The sequence below is a fragment of the Borostomias antarcticus genome, assembly GCF_949987555.1.
Source record: "Borostomias antarcticus genome assembly, chromosome: 5".
Taxonomy (NCBI): Eukaryota; Metazoa; Chordata; class Actinopteri; order Stomiiformes; family Stomiidae; genus Borostomias; species Borostomias antarcticus.
In genome coordinates, this window is record NC_140238.1 from 25834975 (window position 1) to 25854405 (window position 19431).

Below are 19431 nucleotides of genomic sequence, written 5' to 3' on the forward strand. Positions count from 1 at the left end.
CAATCAGCCATTATAGACAATAACAGAAGACATAAGTTACAAAACTATATACAGAAATTAAAGTCCAGTGTTCATGTTCTTATTTGGCCCATGCTACACCCCTCCACCGAGTGATTGAATGTTACTACTGTGTGTGTTTTTTGTGAATATATATGTAGTAACCGTTAAAGAAAAGCAATTGACCACTCGAGGCAGTGGGTTACACAGGATTTTACAACAGCTACGGGGGTTTTAGGCCCTCTGCTATCGAGTCGGGCCTAACAACGCCACGTAGCTATTGTAAAATCCTGTGTAACCCTGCCTCGAGTGGTCAATTGCTTAACTATATAAGGTCCCACAGTTGATGAAGTCATGAAGTCAAAGGAATTGACCTCCGAGACAGGATCGAGGCACAGATCTGGGGAATGGTACAATAAAAATTTCTGCAGCATTGAAGGTCCCAACGAGCATAGTGGTCTCCATCATTCGTAAATGGAGTAAGTTTGAAACCACCAGGACTCTTCCTAGAGCTGGCCACCCGGCCTAACTGAGCAATCGGGAGAGAAGGACCTTGGTCAGGGAGGTGACCGAGAACCCAATGGTCACTCTGACAGAGCTCCAGCGTTCCTCTGTGGAGATGGGAGAACCTTCCAGAAGGACAACCATCTCTGCAGCACTCCATCAATCAGGCCTTTACGGTAGTGGCCAGACGGAAGCCACTCCTCAGTAAAAGGCACAACAGCCTGCTTGGAGTTTGGACCTAAAGGACTCTGACCATGAGAAACAAAATTATCTGGTCTGATGAAACCAAGATTGAACTCTTTGGCCTGAATGCCAAGCGGTATGTCTGGAGGAAACAAGGTACCGCTCATCACCTGGCCAATACCATCCCTAAAGTGAAGCATTGTGGTGGTGGCAGCATCACGCTGTGGGGATGTTTTTCAGCAGCAGGAACTGTGAGAATAGTCAGGATCGAGGGAAAGAAATACATCAATGTACAGAGAGATCCCTGAGGAAAACCTGCTCCAGAGTGCTCTGGACCTCAGACTAGGGCGAAGGTTCACTTTCCAACAGGACTACGACCCTAAACACACAAACAAAGGAGTGGCTTCGGGACAAGTCTGTGATTGTCCTTGAGTGACCCAGCCAGAGCCCAGACTTGAACCCAATTGAACATCTCTGGATAGATCTGAAAATGTCTATGCATCGACACTCCCCATCCAACCTAATGGAGCTTGAGAGCTATAAAGACAGACTTCGCATTTATAATATGGAGCTGAGAAATGCACGACAGACCTTCTTTTCTGACATCATCACCAAAAACCATAACAATGCGCGTGCTTTGTTTGCCACTGTTGATAGGCTGACAAACCCTCCTGTGTCAGTAGCCTCTGAACTTCTATCCACCAGGGCCTGCAATGAATTTGCCTCATTCTTCACTGACAAAATTCAGAAAATTAGACAAGCAGTTAGTGCCTCCATTCCAGGTACAGGACATGTGTCGTCACAGTGTCCACTTAAAATCAATAATTGTACCATGACACAATTTAATCCGATCAACCATAAAACCCTGGGGGACACTATACAACATCTGAAATCCTCCACCTGTTGCCTTGATGTTCTACCTACAGACTTCTTCAAAACTGTATCCAACTGCATGGCCTCTGATTTACTACAAATTGTAAACACATCTCTTCTTTCAGGTGTGTTCCCACATACCCTGAAAACTGCAGTCATCAAGCCACTCTTAAAAAAGAATAATCTAGACAGCTCACAAATGAACAATTATAGGCCCATATCAAACCTCCCATTTCTAAGCAAAATAATTGAAAAGGTTGTTTTCCAACAACTGAATAACTTCCTGGCACTAAGTAATGGCTTTGATGTCTTCCAGTCAGGATTTCGACCACATCACAGCACCGAGACTGCTCTAATTAAGGTATTTAATGACATCCATTTAAACACAGATAATGGCAAAATCTCAGTCTTAGTATTACTGGATCTCAGCGCTGCGTTCGACACGGTAGACCACAACATACTACTAGGCCGACTGGAAAATTGGTTGGGAATTTCTGGTACAGTGTTAGATTGGTTTGAATCCTACTTAAAGGACAGGGATTATTTTGTGTCTATAGGCAATTACAAATCTGAGCTGACAAAAATGACCTGTGGAGTTCCCCAAGGCTCCATCCTGGGGCCTCTTCTGTTCAACATTTACATGCTCCCACTAACTCAAATTATGGAAAACAACAAAATATGTTACCATAGCTATGCAGATGACACACAAATTTATATCACTATATCACCAGGAGACTATAATCCCATACAAGCGCTGAGTAAATGCATTCAACAAATCAATGATTGGATGTGCCAGAACTTTCTCCAACTAAACAAAAATAAAACTGAAGTAATTGTCTTTGGAGCCAAAGAAGAACGATTAAAAGTCAGTGCTCAACTTCAATCAGTAATGCTAAAAACCACAAACGAAGCCAGAAATCTTGGTGTAGTCATGGACTCAGACCTGAATTTCAACAGCCACATTAAATCAATTACAAAGTCAGCCTACTATCACCTGAAGAATATATCAAGGATCAAAGGATTTATGTCCCAGAAGGATTTGGAAAAACTTGTCCATGCGTTTATCTTCAGTAGACTCGACTACTGTAACGGCATGTATACAGGTCTCTCTAAAAAATCGATCAGACAGCTGCAGCTGATTCAGAACGCTGCTGCTCGAGTCCTCACTAAGACTAAGAAAGTGGAGCATATCACACCAGTACTAAGGTCTTTACACTGGCTTCCTGTCTGTCAAAGAATTGACTTTAAAATACTGCTGTTGGTTTATAAAGCACTGAATGGTCTAGGGCCAAAATATATTTCTGATCTGCTCATATGCTATGAACCATCCAGACCCCTCAGGTCATCTGGCACAGGTCTGCTTTCTGTCCCCAGAGTTAAAACAAAACATGGAGAAGCAGCATTCAGTTTTTATGCTCCACATATCTGGAACAAACTTCCAGAAAACTGCAGGTCTGCTGCAACTCTTGGTTCTTTTAAAACAAGCCTGAAGACTTTTCTTTTTTCCACTGCTTTCTAAGAGGAGCTATGTTTATCAGTATACTGCACTGTAACTTTTATTCCTGTATTCTATTTGTCCTGCTTTTTGTTTAAATGTCTATAATGACTTGCTTTTTGTTAGACTTCCTGGTTAGACGTCCTGGTTAGACGTCCTGGTTAGACGTCCTGGTTGGACGTCCTGGTTAGACGTCCTGGTTAGACGTCCTGGTTAGACGTCCTGGTTAGACGTCCTGGTTAGACGTCCTGGTTAGACTTCCTGGTTAGACTTCCTGGTTGGACGTCCTGGTTAGACGTCCTGGTTAGACGTCCTGGTTAGACGTCCTGGTTAGACTTCCTGGTTAGGCTTCCTGGTTAGACTTCCTGGTTAGACTTCCTGGTTAGACTTCCTGGTTAGACTTCCTGGTTAGACATCCTGGTTAGACTTCCTGGTTAGACTTCCTGGTTAGACATCCTGGTTAGACTTCCTGGTTAGACTTCCTGGTTAGACTTCCTGGTTAGACGTGCACTCAGTCAGTCAGTTTACTTGAAGTTGAGAGACTAGAGGGCAACCGGGGAAACTAGCAATGAATGAGTCCGTCACGTGTGTGCGTTAGTGATCAGTCACATGTGTGCGTTAGTGAACAGTCACAGCTGGAGTCACAGTATTTGCAGTGGGCTGTTAATGTCTTACCGTTACTAAAAAAGGGACGATTTGCTTTTCTTTCTTTTCTAAACAAATGTCCTCTTATTCTATTCTATCCTGAGAATGACTATTTTTACTTCATGTTGACTCTTCTGATCTGAGCATATTTTTGGATTCTTTCCCTTCTTTGAAGTACCTGATTGTAGAAACTGTTTTAATGCTTTTAATTTGTCCTGCCTTTTGTTTTAAATGTCTATAATGTCTTGCTTTTTGTTTTAATTGCTTTTAATGTCTCATGTAAAGCACCTTGAATTGCCCTGTGGCTGAAATGTGCTATATAAATAAACTTGCCTTGCCTTGCCTTGAGAAGATCTGCAAAGAAGAATTTGAAAAACTGCCCAAAGATAGGTGTGCCAAACTTGTAGCATCATACTCAAGTGGACCTGAGGCTGTAATTGCTGCCAAAGGTGCTTCAACAAAGTAAAGGATGTGAATACATAATATGCACATGTAATATTTGAGTTTTATTTTTAATAAATTTGCAAAAAAATTCAAAAAGGCTTTTTCACTTTGTCATTATGGGACATTGTGTGTAGCATTTTGAGGAAAAAATGAATTTAATCCATTATGGAATAAGGCTGTAACATAACAAAATGTGGAAAAAGTGAAGGGATATGAATACTTTGCGGATGCACTGTATACAGAACAAGACAGGGAATAGATAGACATAGAAAATTAAGTATAGAATTCAGTCATATACATTATTCATGTTTTACCTGGATTTAAACTGTCCTTACATTCCCTCCACCCTCAGGATCACCTCCAGGGAGCGGGGAATGGAGTATTTTCAGCTATATTTGAACATTTTCACCAAATTATGTAGAGTATCGCAGTATGTATTATATTATATCACAATGTATCTTGATAGGTATGGTATCGTGACCCATGTATCGGATATGTATCGTATTGTGAGGTCCTTGCCTTTGGCTACTTGGTTTTGGGTATTTTGGCCTTCCTCATTTGGACTCAGGTTGATGTTGAGTTGATGTACAGTATTTTGGCCTTTAGACAGTCCCTATACGCTTTAGTGTTAGAAAGCCTCTATACTGGTGCAAGTCTAATCTCTATAATAAGGTTATCAAGGCTGATTATCTGTTCATAATGGTATCATGGCTGCGTATCTTTATAATAAGGTTATCAAGACTAATTATGTCTTTATAACAAGGCTATCAGGGAATAAGTGCCTACCTGACAATCTTGTATGATTTCCTTTTACTGGTGTGCATCATATATATGATGCATTCCTAGGTGAGTTTCCAAGCCTCAAAAATAATGTTTGAGTATATCGGATAGAAATTGAATTACAAATGCCCATCCATAGTACAAACTTCTGACACGCAGCAAAGTCTTCACAACTTCAAAAGAACAGGAACTTAAACGAAGGCATCTGTTAAGCTTCTTAGTAAATATACAGTAGACTTGTAGCAAAGCATGGTTGTGGCTGTGCTGACCTGGCTGCTGGATGAAGATGGGGAACAGGACCAGGGAAACTTGGACCGACTCCTGGAGACTCTGGTAGCAAATCTGCCGGGATTTGGTAGATTCCCCTGAGATGCTGTCAACAATGTCTCTCAACACAGGCAGTGTCTGGTTTAATACTGCTTTCACTGTGAAAGAGGTACAGAAATAGAGCAATTTAGAGAAGAAAGACAAAAAGAAAGACACTAAGAAAGAAAGACACTTACCATCATCCAGGCCAACACGTCGTGGTGACAGATTGGCAGTACCCCTCAGTGTGCGGTAGTGACGTGTGATGGCTGCCAGCAGGCTTGCATGGTTACTTGAGCGTGTGTGCCACTGCTGCTCGCTCTCCGGAAGGTTAGGCCAAGGAAGCAGCAACATGTTCGACAGGAACCTACACACCAACATGTGAGCCTTTGTAGGGTACACAGACACACCCACACACATTAGAATATTATCTCAACTCATCTATGTTCAACATTCATGCATCATTCCAGAGAAAATTCTCTGTACCTATTTGGGGTGGCACAAACTTGTACATTCTTAATTCAACAATTTACCACTTAGGGATATAAATCATTGCAGCTTTTGGAAAGAAGTGTAAAATGTTCATGTATTGATGTCAAGTATGACAAAGATATATATATATATATATATATTTTTTTTTTACATACATTAGCCTAACTATATTACACTACAACGCTCAAATCATTCCCTTTAGAACTTTGAGTTACCTCAAGGTTGCCTGATGCAGGCATTCAGAATTATATTATGTTTGGTTTATAGTCAAATCTGCCAACACGTTTATTGATTGACTGCTGCCTTCTTGGCCAGGTCACCCTTGTAAAAGAGACTGTCTCAATGTTGTTTTTTCCTAGTTAAATAAAGGCTATAAATAATGTTGGGATACATCTTGATGACACCATCAGCACTGTCAGCTGAAAATTCTGCTGACAATTGTCATTGTTTGTGAAATGTATAAACCCCAAAAGAACTACATGATGTGACATGGCATTGCGCAATTGGCTGGAAGAACTAGGGGTGCAACGGATCACAAAACTCAAGGTTCATATCGCATCACAATTGTTGACTAAACGATAGCATCATTTTTTGGATCAGCAAAAAAAAAAAAAAAAAAAGCGAGACAAATATATGTTTGCTTTCCATTTACTCTGCAAAACACTTAAAATCAAATAACTTTTGCCCATGGTTTTAAGTGAAAACCAGCGGAATCTAGTCATAAATGTGAGATTCTCTGCCTATCAATAAAAGCTATAGATCACCAAATATAGGACAAACTGTCCTTGGTGTTAATGATACTGCAGCAGACACGGATGATGCCTGCTCTTTTAAGGCCTTCTCTAGTCTCTGAGCTGGTAATTGTAGGTGATCTTAATCTTGACTGGCTCACACCAACCACTAATCATTTTAAGAATGTCTGCCATTCTGAAAGACTCAACAAGCTATTCGTGAACAAGACCAAGCTATTCACGCAAATGACGCGCATGGACACATGTAAACTGAAGCTTTCAGTGTAACCTACTCATGTAAAACACTACATGTTCTAGTGCTGTAAAATAGTCGTGCGCATAGCATTTAGTTGCACTTTCATTTTTGTATTGAAAAAAGAGGCATACTGTCAAATTGGAGGAAGAATGTGTGTATGAAAGAGAGAGTGATTCAGTGAGTGATTGAGTGAGAATAATAATGATTAATAATCAGTGTATAAGTACTTTTTGAACATTTTCACTTTCAGCTGAATTTATTTGTATGAAAGGTGCTATACAAATAGTTGTTAAATATATTAATTGCAGCATATTTTAACAATACCATGATAATACTGATAACTGTGATAATTTTGCTCATTATAATGGTGATATGAAATTGTCATACTGTTACATCCCTATTTTTAATATTTAATTAATGATTGCCTCTTTGCAACTCTATTTTGTTGTGTTTTTCTAAGTATATCTGTATCAAGCATAATTCATCTGTATCAAGCATAATCTTGGAGCCGGCAGCAACACTTCACTGTACATTACATGTGACAAATGAAGGAATCTTGAATCATGTAAGCAGTTTGAAAGCAGGTGTCTCAATGGGACACCCTGCATAAATAATGTAAAATACAAAATAAATCCTGAACAAGTGTAAGTTTAAAGGTGCTCTGTTCAATTTACTGCACTTTTTGTAAAAGAAAAAAAATAAAATAATATATATATATATATATATATATATATATGCAATAAATAGGTCCAGGGGAGTCATAACTATCTGTACAGAAAATATAGCCAACGGTGTAGTGCCTGTGGAGCAAATGCAGAATTTATTTTTATTATGAGCGAAGCCGGCCCAGCGCTGAGCCCCCCTGCTGAACAGCACCGTATGTAAGAGAGGGGCAGCGTCATCTTGATGGACGTTTGAGACATGGCCGTTGGGAATAGGCCTATATTGCTAACGTTAGCTGAACATGGCTGAGAGAAGTTATAGTCCGGGAGCAAAGACACCACGGTCTTCAGCTAAAAGAAGATCACGTACACAAATCAATATTGGGCTGGCTTTTACTATCTGGAGAGAGGTTGGAGCTACTTTGGGCATCAAAAGCGACACGGAGCTCGCCTTTCTTCTCCTCAACGCGTAAGTAGCTAAATTCAGGTTCATAAGCAACATTAGCCAGCCCTAGTCCCCCTAAAATGTTAGCTATCATGCATTTCTGGATGATATTCATGTATATGTGTACATATTCTGTATGTGAAAAACGCCCACTTGTTTATATATGATACGCTGCACCACTGCCCCATCTAGTGGCCGAAAAAAGAAAAGAGAAATCAAACTGAGCACCTTTAAGTGTAAAAAGTCTTAAGGCTAAAAAGATAATATGAAGCACAAAATGAATGTAATGCAATGGCAGAATCTGACCTCTTGGGGGAGTCTGTGTGCCTGGTTCTCGGTGATGAGGTTGAAAATATTCTGGACAGCTGGCAAAGTAACCAAGAATTGAGGCCGCACTGTGGTGGCCATGGAAACCATGAGATGGCATGCCGACAGCAGTAACTTTTCGGGTACCTGTAAGAGAACGGGAGTTAAAAGAGGGTCAGGAGGGTAGCTAAAGCTGTCCTTATCTGGTATTGTTAAACCATTTTATTTACAGTTGCATTTAAGTGTGTACTGCCATGCTGTGTTGGTGTTTTTGTTGTCCAATAAATTAAATCAACTCAACAAAGAGATTGGCAGTATTTGGGATAATGTGTACAAAAGTATTGGAGTAATATAAAAAATGACTTTAAATATTGTAATATTTTAGTGCCTTTTCCAAGCGTCCGTTTCCTTCAGGATTATATTGCTATGATGATGTCTCCTGCTGCAACATTGTTCCTTTTGTAAAGCCGAAAATCAAAGAATGATGGCAGATGTGTGTTAGCCAGTCTAACCACCTCTTTGTGGAAATATTCACATTATTTTGAATTGAGGAGAAAGAGTAGCAGAGTGATGGCTCAAGTAAGGAAAGCGTCGGAACCAACCTGCACTGTTACACAGGACTGGTATACAGTATTTCTTGCATGTGTGGTAAGATGTGCTGTATACATCAACATGCAGAACTCCATAACAATCACTAGAAATGTCATACGTAAGGGATACTTAACGAGGGGACGGGCATTGTGGTTTAAATGACCGACATGAAGGTAGTGAATTGAGGATATGTCCAACGCCCGGCTCCTCGTTCATTATCCCACTTATACAAATGGCCTTTCAACAGAAACCATAATTCTGAAAAGAAAAAAACTATCCATTGCTCATATTATCTTTGAAAAGTTGATAATTCATGGTTAGTTATGCAATTTATATACCAGTAACTTTTTTAGTCCCTCCACCCAATCTAATGTTATGACGTTGTCACTAGCCTAGACCAAACAAATCCTGTTAGAGGAAGCAACAAACTACTGAGCAAGCAGTCTAATTTTATTATTAGTAATTGTTGTTGTTGCTATATTTTTTCAGGTAAGAAAGTAACCATGTACAGTAGATTCCCAATAACCATGTAGATTCCCAATATGTGGTCAGCTTCAAAATAACAGCTGTTGACTTTTTTGGAGTTCGTTGGCAGGGTTGCCTATAGACAGCCTGTCCATTGGAGTGCACTTGGATCAAACACCATGAATTGTGTGATTATGCACACAGTACTAGTGTTATTGTTTTGGATGATTATTCTTTTCCGCTGGTATGTGAAGAGGCAAATACTGGATTTGCATTCCATCATGCACGTCCCCTCCTCACATTTTAACTCGCAGTGAGCTATAACTGACAGTGATCACTCACCTACACCAAACGAACCCTGTCATATCAAGTCCCGCAATTCAACTCCCAATGAATGTATTACGACTGACAGTGACAGCAAAAAGTTATTGATTTGGGGACAGCAAGGTGTCTAGCTATCATAAACAGTTAGTTGGCAATTAAATTTGACAACTGGACAGTTGATATGTTGCACAGAAAATATGCAGAATCCTACACTTCGTTCATGGCTAACTAGCAATATCAGATATGGCATTACTATAGTTTGGGTTGCTATGGCTCTTGTTTGGGTTGCTAGGTTGTATCTTTGAATTGCACATTGATTTAGAACATGTTTGATGCTGGGGGTATATACATTTAAGCAATTGACCACGAACAGTGGGTTACACAGGACTTTACCACAGCTACGGGGCGTTTTTAGGCCCGACGCGTAGCTGTGGTAAAACACCAAAATCACAAAGCTGAAAAAAATTCAGCACAGACCTGAGGGGGTTAACCACTGGATGACATTGCTGTTCCTCCAGGGAATATTTGCTACCATTTGAAATTCCATAGCAAGGTGATAGTTTTAGCAATTGCTTTTCTTGACAGAGTTCACTAAAATTAATATAAAAGATACTGAAATAGTCAGTATTTATCCTTTATTATACAACAGCTAGTTCCAACCGCGCATTGTGATTGGCTAAGCCGCATTCCAAGCCGTGCTATAACCACAATATACCAATGGGCAAATCACCGGTAAACGCATCACTACGCTTTGATACATTGTATCATGATGTGATGTATGTATGTAGACTATTAAACTTGCGTGATAGTGTATTCAAATCAGCGATTCACGTTCGATACACCAACTGTCACATATCCTACTTCAAAAAATTGATAGTGCTAAGCTTGCTTGCTCTGTTTACGTTGTGGACTAGTCCAGCTGTAAGTTGCCTATAGCAACGGTAAACAATTGGGAACTATTTTGGATTGCGGAGGGCCGAAAGCAACACAATTACCGAAATTGAACACAACTCTTTTTTTTTTTTTTTAAGATATTTAATGACAGTGCTGTGCTGTTGTATAAGAGTAATAAGACACTCAAGGTTGTGCTTTACTACGGCACTCCGCTTCGCGTCGTGCCTGCGGCCGCACCACAGCCGTGCCAATAAACCACAGTAAAGCACTCCCTCTTGTGTTTTATTGCTTAAATCTTTTCCGATGATGTAACCGTTGTATAAAAGCAATAGCACATGAGAAGCGGTGCAGTATGCACCGAGTGCCAAAGCAATAGCACATGAGAAGCGGTGCAGTATGCACCGAGTGCCGAAGCCAGCAGAGCCGTTCCGATATTCATGAAATAGCATGGCTTCATGCTATTGGAGTCGATTAGTGTCGTTATATGCACAGAGAATAGCCGCCCATTGACCACCATTCAGTTGGGACTTGGGATTCAGTACATTTCCCCATTCATTCTGTATGGCGCCTGGTTCCCATATCCGTATCTCGGTTTCTGGGGGGATTACTGATTGTTTCAACAGGTATCTGAACTAGTGAGTGAGTACTAGGGAGGCTTACCTTGGCAGTGATGAGAGGGCTGCTGGCATTCACCACAGAGGTGATGAGGTTGATGAATCTGCTCTGGTTTTGTCTTTGGACCTCATTGTAGAACAGAGCGAGCCAATGAGAATAAGCCTGTAATGCTGCCAAGGACTGGGCATGGCTGGAACACACACAAGCATTAGGGTTACATAAATACACTGTACTGGTCATTCCAACTACTTGGGTAGGTATCCCAAAAGCCTTTATAGCTTAATAGCTTTTTTCAACATCTATAACCATAACAAACTACACTCTATGAAGTCTTTGAAAATCAATTACCCTGATGGTGAATGGCTGATACTCACACATCAATCAGGTCTGGCTTAAGCACAGAAGGCACAGCAGTCTCCAGGTCATAAAGGCTCATCTGAGAACCATAGCATGTGACCTCGACCAACCTAAATCAACGAAGAGAAACACTTAAGAATGCCATTGGTAACTGAAATAAAAAACATGTATTCCCTTCCAGAATTACATATTTATTGGTTGCTGTAGCGAAAGGAAGTCGGTAATAACTTTTTACTTGGAGCACAAACACCTATTACTTGAACGATGTGTTGAAGTGAATTCCGATACAATTTAGAGTTTGCATTGACAGTCAATGATTCAATTTAGGAATATATTTAATATTAATTAATACATATTAATTTTGGACGAAGGGCCTCATTTATGACTTGATTATTGTGATTGAGATCATTTTCAGCTTCCATGCTGCCCCTTGTTTGGTATGGTTAGAATAGCATCCAATACCAAACCCACTTAAACACTGCACAGTGTAACCAAAGCAAATAAAATATCAGGACCATCTATGAGTGTTTTTTTTATTTTTTAAGTCAAACTATCATTAAATCTTTTACTTTGTGGAGACCTATTTTTTCTGTGTAAGTAAGGTGGCAGAGGGTTTCTTCACTTTACCTACATTAGGAATGTAAATATTGGCACTACATTAGGTAGGTAGCATGAAGTACATTCTCTGCCGACCAACTTCCACAAAGACAACAGATCCCCACAAAGTAAAGGATTCAACAGTAATTTGACTTCAAAATTGATATCTTAACACTCAAATTAACCCCTGACAGACTGTCCTCATTTTATTTGCTTAAGGTGCACTTTGGAGTGTTTAAGAGGGTTTGGTAGTGGATGATAGTCTGTACTATTGCATTGCATGTGCATTAGCAAGATGTGAATGCCAAAACGAGGGGGATCGGGCATGGAAGTGTAACCCACACGTTTCCGCTTGCTCTGTGGTGGATTTGAACCCGGGTCTCCTGCATTGCAAACACCATTTTAACCAGCTATTCCGTTGAAAAGCTATCTCTTCATCGGTACAGGTGGACGACGGTATTTATACTGGGGGAGTGAGTTTAACCAACAACTCGCTACCGACTCGGGACTTACAAGGACTGTGTTTCACTCGGTTACAGAAGCAGTCGAAAATGATCTCAATCAATTAACATCAAGTTGTAAATGAGGTTGTAATTTCACATTAGAAATTAAACATTTTACATTATAACAAAATTAGAACAGCATTTTACATACAAAGGGAGGATATAATGTTTGACTCATGGTAAATGGTAAAGGTAAATAGACTGCACTTACATTATCCAAACCAATTATCCAAATTGCTTTACAATGTCCTCTCATTCACACACACATACCAATGGCAGCAGCTGCCATGCAAGTTGCTAGTATGCTCATTGGGAGCAATTTGGGGTTCAGTGTCTTGCCCAAGGACATCTTCAAATGTGGACAGGAAGAGCTGGGACTTGAACCGTCAACCCTATGATCACTGGACGACCCAACCTACCTCCTGAGCTACAGCTGCCTCATGTTCAACTTATCTCAGACACTGGATACCCAGTGTTATTTAAAGTCCAAGTCAAGCTTTTTACATACAAGACAAAAGTAAACCGATCTGAGCCCCAGTCTGTAGTCTATATGGGACATGACATGTACATGGATTTGAGATTAGGCTGTACAATTACAATCATTGGATAGGTGAAGGCAGTATAGTAAAATATCTGATATTGCTAACCTTCTCTTGACTTTTCTGGTCTGTCTTCTCTCTTCATGAGATTGTTAAAAAGAAGGGAGCAGAAAATTGACTCACCTCTCCACTACAGCTAGGGCATCATTGAAGCGTGCGGCAAAGACATCCCCGATAAAATACTCTGCCAACCGACCCACAGCTTGGAGTAGGGAGCTGAGGTCCCTGAGTGAACAGTGAAGCCTGCGACAATCATTCTCTGCTGTGATGTTCAACCTCCGACCGGCAGCTGGAGACAAATTACACAGTCATTATCTTGGAAGCTGGATAGCTTTAAATCCTCCAAATGATTAACAATGTTCTTGTCAGAAAAACTAACTTGTCCCTGTGGTGCTGATGAACTGCTGTAAACCCAGGTACACATCCAGGTTTTCTTGAAGGACAGGAAACTAGGTGAGAAGAGAGACAGGTTAGTTCTTCTATAGGATGGGAAAAATAGAATTGCAGATGTAGCTAGCGAGCTTGCTAACTTCAAAATCATCAGCTTGGGCAGTTGAATAGCATCAAAAGTATAGAGGAAGGTATTGTACGTTTCTTTGTATTATCTTTCTTAATCTTTATCTTTGTATCATTATCAGTATCTTTCCACCTAATCAGCAACCCCAAATTCCTATGGGCTTATACTCATCTCTCTACTGTAACGTTATCCCATGTGGTGATTGCTTTAGCGCCTAATCTTTGTGTACCTGTCTGTCTGCTCTACCATGTCCTTGTCGGACTGCGTGCAAAGTCAATTTATTAGGACCTTAACAACAGGAATGTTGGAATGACCAGATGGTGACAATGGTGGATTATACAGTTAGGTCCAATATATGTGGACATTGACACAATTTTCATCATTTTGGCTCTGTACACCACCACGATGGATTTGAAATGAAACATTTAATATGTGCTTTAAGTGCAGACTTTCAGCTTTAATTTGAGGGTATTTCCATCCAAATCAGGTGAACAGTGTTGGAATTACAACAAATTGTATATGTCGTCCCCCCTTTTTAAAAGGATCAAAAGTAACTGTCCAAAGATTTATGGACCTAACTATATGAAAGGGTCCCCATATAATCATGAAACTGGGCAGGGAAAATACACAGCTGTGCATGCATCACATGGAACACCTGGCTGCTATGTCCAAAAACACAGATGAGAAGGGAAGAGCCAAACTGCAGCAAATGGAAAGTCTTTGCCACTTCCTACATGGCCTCTTTTCAGAAGTCTCAAAGCTCAGCTTCATGCTTGTTGATACAACCTCCTAGACAGACAAGACCTCCTAGACAGACTCCGAGACCTCTAACAGTTAGTTGGTTAACCATTATCATCAATAAAAACTGATTCTGAGGTAACTGAAGCTCCAACTCAACTTGATAGGAAGATCTGGGTGAAGTGGGAGATGTGAGTGCTGATAAGACTGTGTGGTATTGCCTTGAGCAGTGCAAGAATGGTAGTAGGTTGTGATGGGAACACGCAACCTTTCATTAGCAGGCTAAAAGGAATACTATTAGACAATAAACAATCATTCTGGACATTCTTCCACAATGGACAAACAGAGATGACAAAAATCTGAGTTAAAAGAACATGAACACCACTTACCAAGGTGGAGAAAGCATGGGAGGGGAGCAGCTCCATCACCTTGGCAACCACCTCCAGACTCTGACGCAGGTACCGCTGCCATTCTGTCTGTTCCTATGGTGATATAAATGCTATCACACACTGCTTTATAAATGCTTATCAAATTTTTATACATTGAGGCTAAAGAGGTGTCATGTGCCTTAAGAGTGTGTGCGTGCGTTTGCACATGCTCGAGTGTAATTGTTAAGTTTATGTCTTCAGATCTCACATCAACTATAGCATTCAAAATATGTGATGCATGTGTGCTGTAGATTAAAAGCTTTTTTCAGCAGTATTGCGTATGAGGTGTGCCTTCAATATGAGGCGCCAAGTCCTCTTACGTCATCATCCAGAGTCTCATCGTCCAGTTCCTCCAACTGGGCCTGGTTGTATCGGAACTGGATTCGATTCAGAACTTCCCTTAGTAGCAGCACCAAAGCATCTTTATATCTGTCCAAGCACACCAGCAGACAGTTTATGAAATTGCTAGGAAATTAAATTAGATTTTACTCAAATATTAAACGAACTTACATACAGCAATAGAAACATTAACAAAATACTGAATACACAAAGTCCTAGGGCATTTAGATTTACCTGTTTAAAACACTCTCTCGGTCGGCCAGTCTACTTTTGATTTTATTGGTTAAATAATCCAAGAAGATACTCCAAATATCTAGGCAGGCGAAGTAACCTTCATGGGTCGGCTGGAAAACATAGGAAACAGTAGGAAACAGTAGAATTAGCTACTTGTCAAGATGGACAAATTCATAAACTGAAATCTGAGATCAAAATCTTTTGGCCATCTCAGGGAAAGTGTGTGATACACATGAGTATTTGTTAGAGAGACCACACTGAATGTTGTATTATACAATTTGAATACCAAAAAAATGCATTTTATTTTTCAAAATACATCCTTCATTCATGCCCTCATTAAAATAAGTCATCACAGATGAGTGAGTTCTCAAAGAAGGGGAGGAAGAAAGGTTGCATTTACAGTATAAAGTATTCAAACTGGGCCTTAATGTGAAATTTGTAATGGCTTATGGAAGTTGCTACCTGGTTGAAGGTGTATTTGAAGAGCAGGGCTAGAAACTCTACAACAGGGAAATGAGCATTGGACTCAATCCGCCTGAGATGAACGCTGACAAACAGGCGCAGAAAGTCTGTGAACTTTTCCAAATAACTGCAAGCAGAGAGGGAGAGATGAGACCTCCAACAGAGGTTGTAGACAACATTGAAATCAGTGCAGTCAAGTATCCATACACACCCAAGAGTGGGTACAGGACATCGGTGATAATGTTGAATACTGTCTGTCTGACAAAGTTTGTGACCTTGTTGGAACATCATAAAAATTGAGGTTTAGCCCAACAATCACATCCATCAGAACTGAATGTTAAAGTCAATCACCCTCTTGTTCTTGTTGGGAAACAGCCATCTTTGCTTATTGCATTACCACTCCTCTGTGCTGTCCACACTGTAGGCCTACTTCTATGCACATAACAGGTCTACATTACACATCCTTCATTATAAACTGCAGACACACTTGAAATAGTAAAATAAATAAATAAATAAATAAAGGTTGTCCAATTTCCGATGAGATTGGTCTGAACTGAAGAATGAGAGTGGCAAAATGTAAAGGTGCTGCATGTAACATTCTTAATATTCTTCATCAACCAGGTACTGTGGTGGACGGCAGCCTGTTAAAGCAGCTTCTGCATTTTAAACTTTCTTTGCTATTGTCCTACCTCTTCCATCGTACCAGCATCACAGACTGCTAGAATGTGCCTTTATCTCCTATACATTTTTTCACCCTCTTCACCTCTGCCTTCAGCCTCAACTATGGAGCGTGCCACCTCCAGACGTTCTGGGATGACGACTCTATCATGGGATGAAGAGGTGGTTGTTGGGAGCTTCAATAGATGGTCTGAGGATAACCACCTCCAGTTCAACATCGGCAAGACCAAGGAGCTGGTGGTGGACAGAGCTTCCAACAGAGCAGGATGCCCCCAACCATTATTACCACCCAGGGGGAGGAAATTGTAATGGTGGATTCATTCAAGTTCCTGGGAGTGCACTTGAACAACAAACTGGACTGGATGGAGACCCTCTATGAGGATGAGGGACAAAATGAAGATCATCCTGGACAACTCTCATACCCTCACTTGTGCCAAGTCATTAGATTCTGAAACAGTGTCTGAGACCCCCCTCCTCTTCCAATCTCGGAAAGCTGCTTTTGTATTCAGTACTTCAGTAATCAGTCTGCTGCTGCTGTACCACCTAAATCCCCCCGCCCCACTTAACCAGGTAAAATCTGCAGGGTTGTTGAAGTGAGTGTCATTTCCTAATTGACAAAATGGAAGAGGGTGATATGTACTCAGCACGGATTCTGCAGTTCTGGCCAGAAAAACTCCAACTCATGTGCAGCAATTAGGGCTGCAAGATTATGACAAATTAAGGTGTGTGATTATTTTGCCTGATTGCTATTGTAAAGTGTAATTAACTGTGGTGTTGTCATGCCAAAATGTGTCCGGTAGCCAAATACTGTCCGGGGTGATGTAATGGTGTGTCGTTACTATACCAACGTGACGTGCTTGCATTCCTGAGTAGCGTCTGCATGTTTGTTTACCTCAGAATCGGAATTGATTTCTGGGCTAGCTATAAAAATCTGTGAAATTTGTGTTTGTAGGAGTGAAATCTGTCCATGGAAAAAAATAAAATATTCATGACGTTACAAAGCATTACTAACATTGGCCGGGTTTCCCGATAAAGAACCTCCTTAAGGAACCCTTCTTAAGCAACCCTTTGCATGGGAGTTAAGAAGTACTTTGGAGTTAAGTGCTTCTTAACTCGTTCGGGAAACCCGGCCATTAACGTTAGTTCAGGCTGGAGCTAATGCTTTGTAATGTTGTGGGATTCCCAATCCCAAACTGAATAAATACTACGCATATGAACATAAAATTGCCTTGCTAGCTCAGTCTTGTTGTAACCAAGATATCAGAGGGTTTTTTTCTATGGTTAGATTCAGCTACTACAAACATTAATTTCACATGCCTTTTTATAGACCACACATTTCCTGTTTCCTGACTATGAAAATTCCATGAACTTGACATACCATTTCATGGAATGATCATATTAAAAACTGGAAATTTGTGTGGACCAATTTCCCTAGTGACTGAAAATTCCATTGAAATGGTATCGCCAACTCAAGTAATCAATGGTGATTCTGATAATTGCACCCACAATGGTGCAATTAACTGCACATGTAAACCAGGATGATTAAGTTAGTGGCGTCCATTCTTGGCAAATAAACCGGTTCAGCTTCAGACTGGTTCGGAATTTAGCATTATAAGCCATATTAAAAGGCTATTTACGATCATATACAACGGCCGTCAAAGTTTGGTCAAACGGTGCACTCTCGAGACATAGCCCGTTGTCACTAACACACTCAATGGATCCATAGGTGCATAGACAAAATCCCTCAAAAACACCATCAACTCTCATTTTCAAAGACAGGAAACTCACTGAGTGGTCACTGGTCTCCGTTGATGTTCTGACAAAAAAATCACCACAAAGTATGCTTCCGATCAGGTTTTAGGTAAAACAATGGTGGGGGCGGAAAACAGAAGTGGGCAGTGTTAAAGTAATGCCGTGGTGAATACATGGTGTATGCCCGAAAACCGAGTAACACTGGTAACACAGACAACCGTGACAAGCCTAGATTGGAGACAAAAAAAGAAACTGGTCCAAAGTCCAACACCAAAGGCCAGAGTGGAGAGATGGATCAGACTATTGAATACCACTGATCTCTTAGGACTGAATGAAAAATATTGACTGTACAAATGTCTATCTAGTGGTGCAAACAACAAGCAAATCCAGGCAACTGGTAATAGCTATGTGCACTATGATTTTTTTAAACAAGCACCAAAAGAGCTACTAATTAAAAACCTCAAGCTCTAAACTCTGTGGATTTATATAGTAGTAGAAAGTACATCAACTGAGACATCAAGCATAGTTTATGTACAAAGCAAAATGTACTTGGCAATGGGAAAAATTAATTGTGGCGAGTGCCCCCAGATTCTACCCCAGACTATGGTACGTGTGACAGACGGAAGAACATACACACTAGTGTACACTAATGAAAGAACATAATGCACTAACATACAGGGGTCAAAATAATACCCCCCCCCCTTTCAATTTCATAGGGTGGGGGACAAGCAGAAATTCATGATTTTTAATGCAGCGGGTGACTCAAAGTTTAGACCAGCATTAAACGCAGCCTTTCGCAATTAGTATATCACAGAGGCCAAAAGCAATGATGATTAATTGTGCAACCCTAGCAAGGTAATACTTTGATACGTATTCACTTCCCCGTGCAGATTTAACCTGGTTAGTATACAAATATAGATATGAATGTTACGTAGCACCTTTACATTTTGCGACAGTGTGGTTCTTCAATTTAGACCAGAAATTGGAGAAGCTTTTTATTGACTAATATCAAGTGTGTGTGCAGTTTAAGCTGACCAGCTTGAATGGGGATTCCCTGTAGATTCAGGTCAAGAGCAACACCACCTATGACAAAGGTACACATTCTACTTTTTGGTATGGGCATTCAATTCATCAATACTCATAGGGAGATAAAGCATTACCTATAGGTAATCTATGATGATACAACCCATACATCAAGATGCAATACTGAAACACACAT

General features: G+C 40.4%; 1 protein-coding gene across 2 annotated transcripts in view; it reads right to left on the bottom strand.

Moving 5' to 3' along the window:
* Positions 1-19431, bottom strand: part of xpo6 (exportin 6) — a 48414-nt gene that overhangs the window by 14924 nt on the left and 14059 nt on the right. For both annotated transcript variants that reach the window (XM_084438041.1, XM_084438040.1), the window contains exons 8-18: positions 15783-15909; positions 15321-15430; positions 15068-15176; positions 14709-14801; positions 13444-13513; positions 13188-13353; positions 11383-11475; positions 11054-11198; positions 8120-8266; positions 5425-5614; positions 5191-5346 (exon numbers count right to left, since the gene is read on the bottom strand). In XM_084438041.1, coding sequence (XP_084294167.1) covers positions 5191-5346; positions 5425-5614; positions 8120-8266; positions 11054-11198; positions 11383-11475; positions 13188-13353; positions 13444-13513; positions 14709-14801; positions 15068-15176; positions 15321-15430; positions 15783-15909 — 1406 coding nt within the window. The remainder of the gene's footprint in view (positions 1-5190; positions 5347-5424; positions 5615-8119; positions 8267-11053; positions 11199-11382; positions 11476-13187; positions 13354-13443; positions 13514-14708; positions 14802-15067; positions 15177-15320; positions 15431-15782; positions 15910-19431) is intronic.